Here is a 17706-nt window from a genome sequence, read left to right on the forward strand (position 1 = left end):
AGTGATTCCTTCAGAATCAATTGCCCCCAGCATTGGCCTTCCTTTATGGACCTCTAGATGAATATTCCAGGCATAAAGCAGCCTTAAAACAATGGGGTCAAACAGATAATGAGGGTGCTTGCATGAATGAAAAACTCTTTTACGGCAGCCCTTGGTCCTATCAACATGGACACAACTCATCCAGCAGCTGCCATATGGGATGGCTTGTCTGGACAGGAACAAGCTGCAGCTACTGCCATCCTTGGGAAAACAAAGCCAGGAAAATGAGCCATTGTTAAAGAAATGTGGGTGGTGGAACAAAAAAAGTGCTAGTGGCTGTGAGAATAAAGAGAAGGGAATAAAAACATAGCTCCAGTCCTGCACCGATAAAGATCTTCAGCATTACCATATTTTCTCACATAATTCTTGCATCCCAATATTTTTGGGTCCAAAGTGGAGAAAATGAAATGTTCACATATTTGACGCACCCACTTCTTCGCACATCCATCACGCAGCTCCGGATGCATTTTGAAATAAAGATGTCAGCTACTCAAGTAGCAGCCTTCCTATTGCGTAACCAAGCATTCCAAATACCTAGCAATGTGCTGTTATCAGCCGGTCGGAAATACTACTGCACTAGTTCAGTGAAAGAATCAGCCCAGAAGTGACTGGTGATACTCTATTCCAGTCTGGTACAAACATATTTTATATGTGTTTTGGGTATGGGACATACATTTTCTATGATCTCAAAATTGTTTGTTAGTCCACAGTGAGCAAGTATTCGAGTAATACTGCATCATATAAACTTGCGGTGATCAGTTACGCTGAAACATATGAGAACAGGGCAGCTGGCCGCAAGTATTTAGTGTCCGAATGCAACGTGCGCTACCGTGGTAACAGAGAAGTGCACTTGAAGCAACAAACAAGTCTCGTAAAGCATTTCACAGACCAAAAAAAAAAAGGCAAGTTTCCGCAAGTAGAGGAGGATCTGCTTAAATATATGATTTTGTTATGCAACGTTGGATATGCCATTTCTCATGGAATCAGAGTCTCGGATTTGAAGGTTAGCCGCAGCTGGTTGAATAATTTTATGAAGAGAAATGGACTTTCCCTTCGACGAAGAACAAGATAATGCCAAAAAATGCCGAATGATTGAAACCAAAAAGCAATGATTTTCATCGCTTTATGATTGAGAAGCATAAAATGGAAGGAATATTTGATCTCCCAAATAGAAATCGCAGGTCAGATGCCAATCAGTTTCCATTTGCCACAGTTCAAACAATCGATAAGAAAGGGACATCGAGTGTTATCGTATGGACTACCAGAAGTAAAAAACAACAATGAACATCAATGCTTGCTGCAAAAGCTGATGGCAGAAAGCTTGCACCTTACGTTGTTCTAAAATGAAAAACAATATCTAAAGTATGATTTCCACGAGGGATCCATGTTCGTATCCAAGAAAAAGGGTGGATGGACACATCACTCGTACAAGATTGGATACGAAAGGTTTGAGGAAATCTAGCAAGGGCCCTTCTCATGTTGGACAGTTCTTTTTCTTTTTCTTTTTTTTTGCCGGTATGTCATTATTATGACATTACATGAATTGTACTTTTATTAGTTCATGTTTATTTCACTTCAGGTTGCATTGTCAGCTCGTAAGGGCAAGGCCTACTTCAAACCCACATGTCCAACTTGCCTGATGTACCCTATTTGACTTTTCAGAAAAAAATCTCACACCGGAATTTTACGCCAAATGACGATAACCGCAAATGAGTTAACCAATTGTGTTTATGGTATGCCCTTTTAAATGTAAATGAATTGTAAATGACTTTTAAATATCTGAATTCCTTGAATAATTTACGCATCTGAAGTTTTTGCCTGTATTTTTCATGTTTCGTGCGTTAATTATGTGAAAAAATATGGTATGTGTTGCAAAAAGCAGCTGCCAAACAAGGACTAACAGAAGAAGCAATGAATGCTGCTTACTACAATCATGTATATGGTGAATTGGATTTGTCTGAAGGAGAAAATGAAATCTGCTATTTGGCCCATGCACATCATAAAGCAACTCAGGTTATTGGACATGTCAAGCACATTAAGGACAGAGACCACCGTTTCCTCCAAGATCCACCCACCATCCTTTGCTGATGGAGTGGCTACTTCACCAAAATGAGTATTGAGGAATTTGGGCAGCATCCAACCCAAAGTGTGAATTCAATCTGTGTACCTGTATCACCAATTACCATTAAGGAGGTCAAAGAAGCAACAAATATGATGAAGAAGAATAGGAAAGTAGCTGGTTCCAATGACATCCCAGCCAAAGTGTGGATGATCCTCAGCTACCAAGGAGCCACAGTCTTTGCTGCCTTCCTCGACTGAATTATCAAAGATGGTGTGGCCCCAGAAATTGGGAGAACAATGCCAATCTGGAAGGGCAAAGTTGACGTGACCAAATGCATGCATATTGGCCAAAATGGTTGTTGGGTCATGTCATGAAGGTATTTGAATAGGTAATTGATGCCAGACTCAGTAAGATTGTCTCTTTTAACTCCAAATCAATGCAGTTTTGTCAAAGAGAGTGGAATTGTGGATGCCATTCACACTGCTTGCTTGCTTTCGGAGAAACACCGTGAGAAGACCAAAACTGTCCACATGGTGTACCTTGACTTGGAGAAGGCCTTCGATCAACGTCCCACGTGCACTCATTTGGCATCCTTTACAGTCCTACAATATTCCCACAGCTTATGTCCAGCGGATCCAACTTTGTAGTGTAATGTTTCCAACGTGGTCTGATGTGCAGCAAGAACATCGTCTCCCTTCACCATCAAGGCTGGAGTACATCAGGGTCTGTAATTTTGCCCCCACTGTTTGTTTTTAGCTCAGACACTATTATGGATGCCCTGCAATTGCCCCATCTGTGTCCCATCTATGGCTCTATGATGGTAACACTTTTTGGTGGATGAACAACATGAAGTTTTCCAGGAAAAATGCAGAAATGGAAAGAACACCTTTGACTAAATCTCACAAAGCCAGAGTATATAGAATGTGTCACACAAACTGATGGTACTACCAGTGGAGAAGATCTCAAGAAAGTGGAGCAATTCAAGTGCCTTGGCTCCTTCATATGCAGCAATGGTGACAGCCTTTCCGTATTCTCACATCCGAGTCAGTGCCACTTAAATGAAATGGCACCAGGTAACTTGAGTCCTGTGTGACTATTCCAATATAATTGGTCTGTTAATGGAAATTATACATTTTCAAACTCTCTATGGGAAGTGAAATCAATATCATCCTGTGTGATTGTTGGATGTCCATGTACTTGAAGTCAAAAGTATACAGACAAGTAGTGTCCTCAGTCGCCCTCTGGCCAGCAACAGAAAAGCATAAGCAGGTTCTGCATGTTATGAAAATGAGAATGCCCTGATGAGCCTTGGACTACTGTGATTTGACCACGCAAGGAACGATGATGTCTAATGACAACTCAACTGAGAGTTGTGTCAGCTGTAGAGAAACTATGTTAGGTAGACTTAGATGGTATGGACATGTCATTCACAGCAAAGAGAGCTCTGTAATGAGGAGAGCCATGTGCCAGGAGCTTGAAGGCCAGCAACCGTCTGGAAGACTGACAAAAATTGTGGATGGATCGCATGAAGGAGGACATGGAATATGTGAACACCACCCCAGAAGATGCCTTGGATCAGTCTATATGGAGAAGGATGTGCCGTAAAATCAGAGAAAAAGTAACCTTGGTACATTCAGGGACCAGTATCTCATTACCTATTACCTCATTATCCATTATCTATTACCAACAAAATGAAAAAGTCCTTTTGGCCTTGTACTCACAATGATATGAAGGGCGTACTATATTGTTTTACACTTTATTTTTTCCTACCCAAATGAAGTACATTACACATCAGTTGTTACGTCCACCTTCTCATCATAACCTCCTTGTAACTGTATGCACTTTTGCCATCGATGTGTCAGTCTCTCCAGACCTTCCTGAAACCATTTTTTGGAGTGCTGCGTATCCATGCCTTGACAGCTGTGTCCAATTCTGCAAAATCCACAAAACGGCAACCATGCAGAGGTTTCTTTATGTTCCCGAACAGGAGAAAATCACTTGGTGCCAAGTCTGGAGAGTATGGTGGGTGTGGCAGCACCGTGAATCCCGTTTGATCAATGGCAACGGTGGTCTCTCGGCTAGTGTGGGGCCAGGCATTGAGATGTTGCAGAAGCACACCTTTAGCCCATTTTCCTGGCTGCTTAGTTTGAATGGCATGACGTAAGCACTTAAGGGTTGCCACATATGCAGCACTGTTAATCGTGGCCCCAGATTCCAGCCAGTCAATGATGATTATGATGCCCTTTTTTGTCCCAGAACACTGTCGCCATTCGCTTGCCAACTGATGGCACTGTTCGACATTTCTTTGGCGGTGGACTGCCCCTCTGCTTTCATTGCATCGATTGTTGTTTTGTTTGTAGCTCATGGTAATGGAGCCATGTCTCATCCCCAGTCACAAGCCTAGCCATGATATCAACTGGATCTTAATCATGGCGTTGCAAAAGTTCTCTGCACATTTCCACACGCCTCTGCTTTCTGTCTGCAGACAAGAATCTAGGCACCCACGTGGATGACACCTTCCCCAACTGTAAGTAGCCGTGCACGATCTGCTGCAGGGTGTTTCAGCTAATTCCCGTGGCTGCCTCCATTTCCATAAATGTGATGCATTTGTTTCCTTGGATGGCCTGTTCGACCCAAGCAGTGTTGGCTGGTGTTGACGCTGTCACATGGTTCCCTTGTCCACCGATGTGCGCCCTGTTTTCCAACCTTCCACCCAGTTGTAAACTGTTTTCTGTGATGGCGCATGTTCTCCACAGACTGCCACCAAGTGCCGATGGATTTCTGCAGTGGTCATGCCTTCTTTCCATAGGAAGCAAATCATATAGTGTCTGCTCCTACACTGACAGTGTTGTTATGAAATGGCTATGACTAGTGCATTCACTGGCCCCTGAGCGTGTGCTGTTACAAAACGGTGGAACAAGTCACTAGTTACATGTCACCACCTTCAAAAGTGAAATTTGAACCATACCTGGACGTACAAAAAATAAAGTGTAAAACAATATAATGTGCCCCTCGTATATTTCAAGGGAGGTGAATTAATCAATCAATACTCCAAATGAATTTATAATTTTAATAATCCTCAATGTTTCTCACTTGTTAATACCAGAAAGACAGTGGAATGTCTTTGGATCTTTTATGAATTTGGTCCTTTTTTATGCCATAATTTACTGCAGATTCAGTTCTGTGAGTTTTCATCATTGAGGTTTTGTTTACCATCATTAAAATTAAGATGCCATTAGAATGTTTTATCTATACTAATATAGGAAACATCTCACCTCTATTTAGTGTGGTGACTGTCAATGCTGATGACAGAGGAGCAGGACCAAACTCTGTCAGTGCTTTCACTTGTAAACTGTAAGTTCTTTCTGGAAGCAGATTATGGAAGATATAATCTGTTCTTCCAGCAGTCACATTCTGTTTGATTGTTCTCCATCGATCCTTAAACGCTATCTCAAAGCCCACCACAGGACACCATGTAAAGTCCAGTATATCATACTGAAATCAAGAAAAATATACAATAAATTTATTCAATTATTACACTTTCCTGACAACAAAACTTATGGTTCACCATTTCATATTAATTTACAGTATATCATATCCAAAACGTAAATTCTCACTAGATATTTTAAGTAGTTATTTACCATTATCATGATACTTATCAATAATGGAGCAACAGGTTTTAGATCCCAACCTCACAGAACAATGTCTGTTGTAATGAAAGCTATATAATAACAGATATTCTGGAATAAATTTTTTAACTTATCTCCTAAGCATTGAGTTACAAATCATTTCACAAATCAGCTGGCATCCCCAGTACTCAGAATATAATGAACGCACAAAACAGTGCTTCAGCTTGACATTAGAGTCTCAATAAGACATTTGTCACTTGCTTATATATAAAGCAAATAATTTAGCACATATGCACAGAATTGTACTACAGGAATAATAGTTGCAGTTCGAATTTTATTCCTGGTTACCCTAATGTGTCTTATTTTATAAGATATTTTACCAATGCATGACACTTTCTTTATTACCATATCAGCCTGACTGGTGGGCATAGTCATTAAGGCACCGAGATTTTATGGTCTGACACCACAGCTAGCTGGTTCGAGTCTCATTGGTCGAAGAAATTTGCACCATCAGAATGCTGGCTAGAAAAATAGGACAGGTATTGATATATAATTTCCAATCACTAAATTATGTGCCAAAACTGTGGATTCAGTCATAAACCTCTCCACAGTGATCATTTCCTCTTAAAACAATAATCACCACCACCACCACCACCACCACCACCACGACTACTTCATATAGAGTGAGGTCATATGATGCTGCCGATGCTGATCCACCAACTCAGAATCTCTTTCCACCATCAATTTCCACTGCATCACTCAAGTGCATAAAGAAGAAAGTTTGATGTCTGTAAACTTTCAGATCAGTCCATTTCTGCACTATTCCAGAATGCGAACTCATTGAGTGGCCACCATCTAATCCAACTATCACAAATGATGTGGAGCAAGAACGGTCAACAATTCAAACAGTTCTCCTTGAGTTAACTAAGGAATCTATTGGTTTTGAAGAAAAGACAAAGCAAGATTGGGTTGAGGACAACAATACAGAAATTATTCTTTTGCTAGTGGCTTTACGCCGCACCAACACAGATAGGTCTTATGGCGACGATGGGATAGGAAAGGCCTAGGAGTTGGAAGGAAGCAGCCGTGGCCTTAATTAAGGTACAGCCCCAGCAATTTCCTGGTGTGAAAATGGGAAACCATGGAAAACCATCTTCGGGGCTGCCGACAATTGGATTCGAACCCACTATCTCCCGGATGCAAGCTCACAGCCACATACCTCTAACTGCATGGCCAACTTGCCCGGTACAGAAATTATAAGCCTCATCGATGCCAAACAGGAAGCTCGTACATCCCTTCAGCAAGATCTAACCTTCAGCTGAAGAAAGCCTATTTCAAAGATCTCAGATGGATACACCACACTCAAATAAAGGAAATGGAAAACAAGTGGTGGCAACAGAAATCTCAAGAACTTCAAACATTATCTAATACCAGAGATCTGCAAAACTTTTAGGCAGGGACTAAAGAGCAATATGAACCAATTCTTTTTTCAATAGCAACTTTGAAATCAGCCAACAGTCCTATCACCTCTACAAAACAATGGAAACAACACTTCTGCACTCTTTTAACTCTATCCCAGCTGAGGACATCCTTCACGATGTACCACAAAAGCCACCACAGCCATAGATGGCAATGACACTGTCATACTAGGAATTCTGTGAGGCTCTCAACAGACTGAAATCCAGAAATGCTCTTAGACCAGACAACATTCCAATGAAGTTGATCCAATATGGAGACTTGTCCCTAAAGACAAGGCTCTTCACATTAATCCTCTTAATCTGGAAAACTCAGCAAGAACCCGGTGACCTAATAAATGCCACTACCATCACCATATTCCAGAAAGAGGTTCATGGTTTTGTGGTAGACTACAATGGTATATCTGTACTGTCCACAGGGGGTAAACTTCCATCAAGGATTCTACTTAGCCATCTCCAGATTCTCTTGAGAAGATTCTTCTTGAGTTTCAGTGTGGTTTCTGTGCCTCAAGATGCACAATTGACATGATTATCTACATAAGGCAACTCCACAAAAAAATACAGAGAATAATAGCAATCTCTCTATTTAGTGTCTCATTATCCAAGAAAGGCACTTGTTTCTGTCCCAATCCTGCTATGGGGGCAGTGCTGAGACTCTTTGGTTGCCCTGAATGCCTTGTTAGTCTGGTCGGGTTCTCTATCAGAAAAATCTCTGATACTTTCCATACCAGACATGAATTGAAGCATGCCTGTGTACTTTTCTCAACACACTTTGTTCTATACAAGACTGCTATGTTTTGTAATGCATCATCTACTTACACCTCTGACACTGAGTAAATATATCACCTTCATGGAAGTCCATTCAACTTGACAAGACTTACTGGAAGTTCATTCAACTTGACAAGACTTCACTCATATCTCTTTACTCACGTGACCAGAATAACGGTCCGGCTCCATGGCTGGCCTTTGGTCACAGGGGTTCTGGGTTTGATTCCCGGCATGGTCAAGAATTTTAACCTTAATTGGTTAACTTCGCTGGCACGGGGGATGGGTGTATGTGTTGCCTTCATCATCATTTCATCCTCATCATGATGCGCAAGTTACCTAAGGGAGTCAAATCAAAAGATCTGCATCTGACGAGCCAAAATTGTCCTCGGACACACCCGGCACTAAAAAAGCCATACGCCTTTTTTTTTTTTTTTTTTTTTTTACCAGAATAACTGAACTGCGGTATGAACTGCATCTCCTGCTCTTACACCTAAGTAGATTTGGGAGTCAGTCAATAATTTCAAATGCTCATATGATCATTTTGGCTTCACCATCAATGCACAAGAAACCAAGATTCTTGCCCAATCTGCCCCAAGGACTGGCTTTGCGAAGTTCAATGTTTCTGTCTCAGACATGTCTCTAGAAGAAGTAGAACACTTCTCATACATTTGGAATATCTTGTCTAAATTATGCACCTCAGAAGGGGTTGTGGAAAACAAACTCTGTGTTGCCCACTAGTCATTTGGTTGGTTATCCATCTGGGTCTTGAGGAATAAAGACTTAACAGATCATACCAAACTCAAGGTGTATAAAGCAGTCATCATTTCAATGTTACTTTATGGATGTGGAACCTGGACCCTGTACCACTGTGACATAAAGAAACTTGAGCATTCTCAATAACAGAAACTTTGTTCCATCTTAAATATCAAATGAGAGAACCATGTCTCCAATCTTACAGTTCTTGAGAAGGTACGCATGAATAGTGTAGAAGCCTCCATCAGTGACCATTGGCTTCAGTGGACTGGGTATATTTGCCATTAATGAGCTGTAGCAAGCTTCCTCAGTATTCCTGTATGGTAAACTTCCCTCAATTTTTTTATTTGCTATTTGTTTTATGTCACATCGATATATACAGGTCTTATGGCTAGGACTGGGAAGGAAGCTATCATAGCCTTAATTAAACATGTTGGCGATGTCTACTGAGAATACATGAGCCTTCGATAGAGTGGAACATGGAATATTATTAAAGAAATTGGAGGGAATAGGATTGGACGTAAGGGTTATACGTTGGATAAGAACATTTCTAAATTCAAGGGTTCAGAAAGTCAAAGTAGGAAATAATATATCACAGGAAGAGAAAGTCTGGAAGGGAATTGCACAGGGTAGTATAATCGGTCCGTTACTTTTCTTAATATATGCAAATGACTTAGGGAACAATATAACATCGAAAATAAGATTGTATGCAGATGACATAATTGTTTATAGGGAAATAAATAACATTGAGGATTGTTCAGAATTACAAAGGGACCTTGACAGTATCCAGGAATGGGTTGAAGATAATAATATGAAGATTAATGGAGGCAAATCAACTGTTACAACATTTACAAACAGGAGCTTTAAAACTGAATTTGAATATACTTTGGATGAGGTAGTTATCCCAAAAGATGGCAAGTGCAAATACTTAGGTGTGAGATTTGAAAGTAATTTGCACTGGAAGGGTCATGTTGATGACATTGTTGGGAAAGCATACAGATCGTTACATGTCATAATGAGGCTACTTAAAGGATGCAACAAAGAATTAAAAGAAAAAAGTTACTTAAGTATGGTTCGTCCATTATTGGAATATGCAAACAGTGTTTGGGATCCTCACCAAGAATACCTAATAAAAGAACTAGATGGTGTGCAGAGGAAAACAGCAAGGTTTGTAACAGGGGATTTCAGGAGAAAGAGTAGTGTATCAGAAATGTTAAAGGAACTTGGGTGGGAAACTTTAAGTAAGAGAAGGGAGAAAAGTAGACTTATAGGATTATATAGAGCCTATACAGGAGAAGAAGCTTGGGGAGATATCCGTGAGAGGCTACGGTTGGAAAATAATTACATTGGTAGAACTGACCACAAGTACAAAATTAGAAGGAATTTTAGCAGAAGCGATTGGGGTAAATTTTCTTTCATTGGGAAGGGCGTGAAGGAGTGGAACAGTTTACCAGGGATAGTGTTTGATCCTTTTCCAAAATCTGTACAGATATTCAATAAGAGAATAAACAACAACAGAGATAATAAATTAAATGTTAGAGGGCATTCGACCAGTGCAGGATATTGTAAATAATAAATGTGTGTGATTAAATTAATTCCATCCCCTGGTCTAAGGTGTTTGGACAGCCCAAGTAGGGGACTGCCTGTAGGGGTGAAGTACAGTGGGGACTTCGAGGGCCCTGGGACCGCTACGGTAGCTGTGAAGGCCCTTCAGGAACTCTGAAAAGTGGTGGCAAAAGGGGCTCTGGTTAAGACGCAGCAGGTCGTTATGCTACTTAGGTTCCAAAATGGGTAAAATATAAATATGTAAATAAATTCAATGTTAATTTTAATCTTATACCAGTTGTATAGTTTTATTAGAAGTAATTTCACATACCGTACTGTATATGAGTTGACTATGTTTGTAAGATATTATAAGTAGAATTTTGTAAACAATATAAATTTATTAAGGATGATGTGTTTGTTTAATAGAAAAAATTATTAGCGTAAATTGTATAATATTGTATTCTAGGAAAATTTTCTTCGTCTCCTGTTAATTTAAAATTTAGTGCTTGACAATAATGTATTTTAGTGTACCATTTGCCACTGAGTAGACACCTCATTTCCAAATAAAGAGATTTTGATTTGATGAGATAGCCACAATCAGTAATCAGAAAATGTTGGGAGAGATCAAGTCAATGGAAGCAAGTACAGAAGCAAGGACATGTTTGCTTTGGTTTAGACAAACAAAATTTTGTTTTAATTTGACAAACTTTGGATACCAGCTGAAACCAGAGCGAGAAGAACTTGAGAGTTTTGGCTCACATGGTCGCACATGATTAATAGGAGAAAGTCTGGTTTTATATAAAAGATCTTACAACATTAGCAGTGTAAAATAAGGAACGGGGTTTAAGGAAAGGAGAAGTTTTTCAAGAATAGGGCAGACAGCCTCTCAACATTTTAGCATAAAGCAACTGATTTAATAGGATTTTATTTATTTATTTTGTTATTGGGAAATTTAACCCTCTACTGCATGAATTAATTTTTGTTTTCGTTTGGTGAAGAAAATTTCAAGCTTTAATGTTCAACATATGTTCAGTGTATTAGATGTACCAGCAACTCTTAACTGGGGCTAATAGCTTAACACTCATATGTGATTTGGATTGCCATAATTGAATATATATATGAATTTTCACAATTTTACGCTAAGCTTTTAACATTCAAAGACCGAACACCTACTGGCCATGAGTACGTACTGCAAGGCGCAAGTACAACTTGCAGAACCGTAGGTTGGTAATGTCTTTGAGGTTGAGCCAGAGGTACTCCTGAAGCCTGTGGTAATGTGATGGGGAGGGCCCACGTAAAATAAACGGTGGTTGGTTCGCGTGGATGTTGACGAGGTGGAAGGAGTATCTTTGGTTGTAGGGCTGTTTTGTCTTATGTTAAGTGTATAAAAAAAAAAAAAAAAAACAAGGCATCACTGGGATATGTGTTTAATTGATTGTACAGTTGAAGGTGTGCCGTAAAACTACCTCTGTCTACAATATTTATCCATTTATACAGGTGAAAAGTTATTTGTTGCCTAAAGGCAACAGTATGCAGTAGAGGGTTAATTTTGAAAGGTTTTTTTTTACTAAATGGCATAGTAGGGATAAATGATTGAACAGTTTAGACACAGAAAAGGGATGTTTTAACATTTTAAAAATATTATGTATAATTTATCTTATTGATGACTGTGTTGTACTAATGTGTCAGTGACCTCAAGATAGAACAAATTCGGAAAATGAGAATAAGATAAGATTTTAGTAATACTAGGGATGTTTAAATTGTACAATGAAGGGTATAGGGTAGAATTAAGATATAGATTATAATAGCAAGTCCAAGGATTTTTGTTAATATTTTGTACTGCTGAGGTAGGGAACAGTTAAGCTCTCGAAACATATACGGGAGGTAATATAATAAAATGTGAAGTACTGACAAAGTGGAAAGTGTTTTCATAGACTGATTAGATGGAGTCAAAGAAGATATAGTGTGACAACTGCTGAACTAAAAGAAGCTGCCCAGAATGGAGCAGAATGGAAACACATGATCCTTAAGATATGAGAGCTGAGTGGGTAGAGAGAGAAAGAGAATGGTTACATTTAAATGAGCAGAGAAGAACCCACAAAATGGCCCACATCTGTGAACAGTATTATTCACCTATCATCATCCACTTTTGGACTTCTTTCAATATTTAATGAAATTAATAGCCGTTCTGGTTCATTGCTTGAAATTGTACTACCTCAAACAATCCATTCTTTCTTGCTTCAGTGCTATGGAACATGCTCCTAGTCAGGGGCGTATTCTCCTTGAATGCAAGGCATTCATTGCATGCATTACGATAATGCAAATAACTGTCTGAAGCATGATTTTAGGTTGCTTCAAGTCAAATATTAACAATTTCATGTCTCAGAAGTTCAAAAGTTCCGCGCAACTGTACTAGTTCCGTTGCTTGACTATGTGTGGTGCTGGTGTAGTCTCACCATCTATTCCACTCTAGAAAGAAAGAGACAGCAAATGGAGGAGTTAAGGATGTACGGCATTCAATCTTAAAATTGCATTCGGTAGCAGACATAGTTCTGAAACCTTCCGAATGATGTTGCTGCAATTGAAACTTGGTCAGACTTTGACACCCTATACACGTGCTACCAACCATCTGCCATCTATTAGCAACTTGGAGAAAGTTTACAGCGAACAGGACCCACGGATTACCCCCCAGCGAGAACCCAACGTGACGAAACTGACCAATGCCACTGGGGTGACTTACCTCCAGTGCTTGAGTTGTGGCTGACTAGTGAGTTCATTCATTGTGTGTTTTGCTGATTAGTGAGTTCATTCTGTGTGTGCTGTTCTTGTGCAATTCATTGTTTTTGGTGTTCTATTATATTTTTTGGATATGTGGTATTAACGATGGATGAGTCTAAAACTGATATAATTGTAAATCTGTTTGAAAAGCCATTTACTTGCCATTTATTTGATGAAAATATTCAAATAGTTAAAGCTGGGAGACCTTTCCCTTCCCTCGCAAATTCAAAAACAGAAAACAAGAATTGTGTTCGCACATTCAATCCAGAAACTTACAGTAAAACTGTTTGGCTCTGCAGCTCTGAGTCACTAAACAAATTATTTTGTTGGCCTTGCTTATTGTTTGTTGCTGAAAATTCCCCTTCGAACAGCAAGAAACGTGGATATGCAGATCTAAACAATCTGTACACTGCTATTGCAAGGCATGAGAAATCAGATTGTCATATCCATGCATGGATATCCTTAGATACCTTTGGTAAAATTAGGATAGATTTACAGTTGGATATGCAGATGCAGGAAAATGTTCTAAGGCACAACAAAGCCATTAAGAAAAATAGGGAAATTCTGAAACGGCTGACTGCGGTGACATGCTTATTGGGGAAGCAAGAGTTACCATTCTGTGGGCACAATGAGGCTAGTGAATCCAACAACAGAGGGAATTACATAGAACTAACTAAATTGTTAGCCAAGTTTGATGAAAAATTAGACAGTCACTTCACAACAGTGAGTATTTACAGGACTCTCTCCACTCATTCAGAAACCGGGCGAGTTGGACATGCGGTTAGGAGCGCGCAGCTATGAGCTCGCATCCGGGAGATAGTGGGTTCGAACCCCATGGTTTCACATTTTCACACCAAGCAAATACTGGGGCTGTACCTTAATTAAGACCACGCCCACTTCCTTCCCATTCCTACGCCTTTCCTGTCCCAACATCGCCATAAGACCTATATGTGTCAGTGCGACATAAAGAAAGTGACAAAAGAAACCTCATTCAGAATTATTTAATTCAAAGCATCTGCACTGTAATGACCGCTGAAATAAAGATTCAAGTTGGGAAAGCTAAATTATGATCGATGAGACTTGTGATGTTTTGAACTTTTCACAGTTATCTATTGTCCTTAGATACGTTCATAATGGTGATGTTGTTGAAAGATTTGTTGGTTTCTATAATGTGAGTTCTGATAGTACAGCGAATGCATTGGTGAGACTTGTAACTGAGTGTCTTGATAACTTTGACTGCCACGAAAAATTAGTCGCACAGACTTTCAATGGAGCGGCGGTGCTTGCAGGTCAGCTGAATGGTGTGCAAGCTAAATTAAAAGTAGTTCCTGAGGCTGTATTCACCCACTGCTACGCTCACAAGTTTAATTTAGTCCTCTCTCAAGCTGTGTCATGCACAAAAGAATGTTGTATATTCTTCGCAACGATGAGTGGCTTTGCGACAGTGTTTAGTAATTCTTCTAAGAGAACTAACCTGCTGAACAGTATCCTCAAGAAAAGGTTTCCTAAACTAGCTCCAAGAAGGTGGAACTATTCTAGCTGTTTAGTACAGACCATCACGGAATATCGTGCTCCTCTCCAAGAGTTTTACGAGGACAATTAATGAGGCAAGCGGGTTTCTCGCGAAGTTAATAGAATTTCAGTTCAATTTTTTTTCTTCTGAACATTTTTAACGGTATATTTCATTGACTGATGTTTCATGTAACATCCTTCAATATAAGACCCTAGACATTGCATATTGCACCAGAGAAGTGAATTCTTTAGAAACTATAACTATCTATAATGCAAAGCAGGAGAGAAATTTGATCCACCAAGGAAGAGAAGAACAGGAGAAACTGCATTTTCCGTTAAAGAAGAGTATGTTTTTTATGGATGTTATTACACGTTTTACCATTAAAAAGACTATACAAACTCGGAGAACCCGTATCACAACGGAGCTGCTTGCTGCCATCTTGAAATTCCAATATACTGTGCTATTTACAGAGCCATCTCCTTACCATACTTAAATCATCCTGGATGCAGGTTAAAGGAGTCAAAGGGCATTGAATATGATGGCTCATAGTCTGGGGTTATCTACATCTACACAGTGCAGTATCATTATCCCCAAAATACCCCCATTCTTGTAAATTTACTCTCCTTCTTTCCACTCCTGTTTGAAGTCTGTTTAGGTTTTTCCAGATTTTCCAAACTGGAGGAAGTTGTTCTTCCAGTAGTAACCATGCAAACAGTTCTGTATAGGTAGATTGGGTGCTCCAAAGTTCTATTTTGGTTCTACCTGAGCTTTTGTTTAGAACTGAAGTATTTGGGAAGAAACTCCTTTGATATTTTAGTCTTGCATGTGATGGAATATATCCATACAGAGGGTGCTTTTCATTTGTTATGGTCTTAGTTTTCTCCTAGCCCGCTGCTACATACCTTCTAATCAAAGGTGGAACTATTCCAGGCAGTCATTGAACTTAGCTAATTGGTGTTGGTCTGAGGCAGTCACTGATGACCCTATATAACTCATTTAGAGCTGTATCTACCAATCTGGCATGTATGGATCAGTACCATACAGAGCAGACACATCTACCAGTAGATAAACTTAAATTAGACAAAGCAGTTGTCTGCAAGTTTGTGGATGTGCACACTTTCTTGAGCTGACCAGCTTGCATTATATTATTATGTGCAGCAACCTTTTTTGTGTTTTAGCAGTGGTTCTTGTGCGTGAGATTCTGATGAAGGGTTATTCCAATGTAGTTTGGGTGATAGCTGTGTTTCACTATATGGTATCTTTCCAGGAAATTTCAAGCTGTTGTCTCACCTCTCCATTTCTGGGGTGGAATACTCATACTTGGGTTTTGTTGGGGGTTAGGCTTCAGATGGTTTAGACAGTAGTATATGGAGAACTCTCTCAAGCTAGTAGTTAGAATTTTTTCCACCTCTTCAGCTATCAGTAAAAGATCGTCAGCATACAGAAACCTTTCTGTATTAGCAGGAGAGGGCTGATCACTCATTTATATGTTGAAGAGACAGTGTGCTTCCCTGTGGGAGGCCATTTTTCTGGTTTCTCCATTTACTGCATCTTCCTTGCAATTTTGCAAAAAAATCTTATTTTGTAGCAACATTCTCATGGTCTGAGTTAGCAGGTAATCCTTTGTAAAGAGGTACAGCTTCACAAACAGTTTTTGAGTGGTTTACTGTATCATATGCAGATCATAAATCTACATACAGTAAATAGATCTTGTTACTTTCCATTTTTCAATATATCGAGGATTTATCAAGAGTAATACACTTACCCATCTTATGAATAAGTAAATAAATAAAGCTTTTTTAAGGATACTGTCAAATACATAGAGCAGGGCCTCTCAAGCGCCCAAAATCTTATCATGTAAACTGAGGTGCAAAGGTCCTGTGCATAGTGCATCGGTCCCACTCGGCTTGGCTCCGACCAGCACGTTGCCTCAGGGAGACTCGGCTAAGCTCGGCTCGGATTTGGAATGCTACAGAGCAAGTGAAGAAGGGGGAGACAGGCGGAGCAAGCGAGACAGGTGTGGGGAAAGGGAGAGACAGCGCTATTGCTCCAAATCGAGGAGTGGGGGTCTGCACTCTGGTCAACCAAGCAAAGTCGTCTTTTGCACTGGTGCATGCACCCAGAGAGGCCCTGACACAGAGCATTCTTCCAATGATGAAACAAATAGCCTCAGTACAAGTACATTTGTCCTATTGAAAGTCTTGTGCAAGGATAAGATATACTGATGTTGATGTCAAATGTTTTTTCAATATCTTAACACATATGATCAAGCTGTGGCCCTTCTTTTAATGCATTTCTAATAGTATGTACAGGATATACTGTACATGTATCTATAAAATGAGAATAAGGGGTTATGAAAGAAACTGTTGAAAAGAAGAAAGATGAGAATAATTAATTACTAACCTTAAAGGCAACATATAAAACTTTTCAAATGAAATGTTACATTAAAATAGCTTACCTGCCACGAAGCTTGTAAGGTTGCAGAAGTTATTTTCTCTGCGACAAGATTATATGCTTTTGAAGCAGGAACTAAAACAAAGTTGCAATCCACATTAATTATTATATATACTGCCACTTTAGGATATATAATCTATTTGATATTAATGACTACACAATCAGAAATTCAAAAATATTATCTGATGGATGCTAAAGCACTCAAAACATGGTGGAATAAGTAACAGGTACACAAAACATGCTTCCAATGATGAGATAAATAGCCTCAATACCACTATATTTGTCCTATTGAAAGTCTTGTGCAAGGACAAGATATATTGATGTTGATGTCCTGAATTATGACTACAAAATTCTCTTCATACAACTTTGCAGTGGATAAGCTTTGTTTGCACAGTATTTTTTCTTTTGCATCATAATGATGGTTTAAGAGGAAAGAAAAAATCAGATTTGATAAGACCAGATTTACATTGTTCAACAAGATTAGGACCATGATTCCGTCCCTTCTATCTGACCATAAAATACAACATTACAGAAAATACTGTATTTTACAAATTAAAATAAAATACACAGGTGCTGTGTTGTTTAAGCCAAAACAGTTGATCATAGGCAAATGTTACATAGGCATAGTAATGTACACAAGTATTTTGTGAATGTTATAATTACTTACAAAATGTAGTAGTCTCATCATTA

General features: G+C 39.3%; 1 protein-coding gene across 2 annotated transcripts in view; it reads right to left on the reverse strand.

The window, feature by feature from the left end:
• The window catches only part of LOC136876466 (uncharacterized), a 468653-nt gene that overhangs the window by 67267 nt on the left and 383680 nt on the right, over positions 1-17706 (reverse strand). For both annotated transcript variants that reach the window (XR_011018471.1, XM_068228445.1), the window contains exons 18-19: positions 17021-17091; positions 5377-5596 (exon numbers count right to left, since the gene is read on the reverse strand). Coding sequence is in view for 1 of the 2 variants with exons in the window: in XM_068228445.1 (XP_068084546.1) it covers positions 5377-5596; positions 17021-17091 (291 nt within the window). In the remaining variant the exon portion in view is untranslated. The remainder of the gene's footprint in view (positions 1-5376; positions 5597-17020; positions 17092-17706) is intronic.

The sequence above is a fragment of the Anabrus simplex genome, chromosome 6 (assembly GCF_040414725.1).
Source record: "Anabrus simplex isolate iqAnaSimp1 chromosome 6, ASM4041472v1, whole genome shotgun sequence".
In the NCBI taxonomy this organism is placed as follows: Eukaryota; Metazoa; Arthropoda; class Insecta; order Orthoptera; family Tettigoniidae; genus Anabrus; species Anabrus simplex.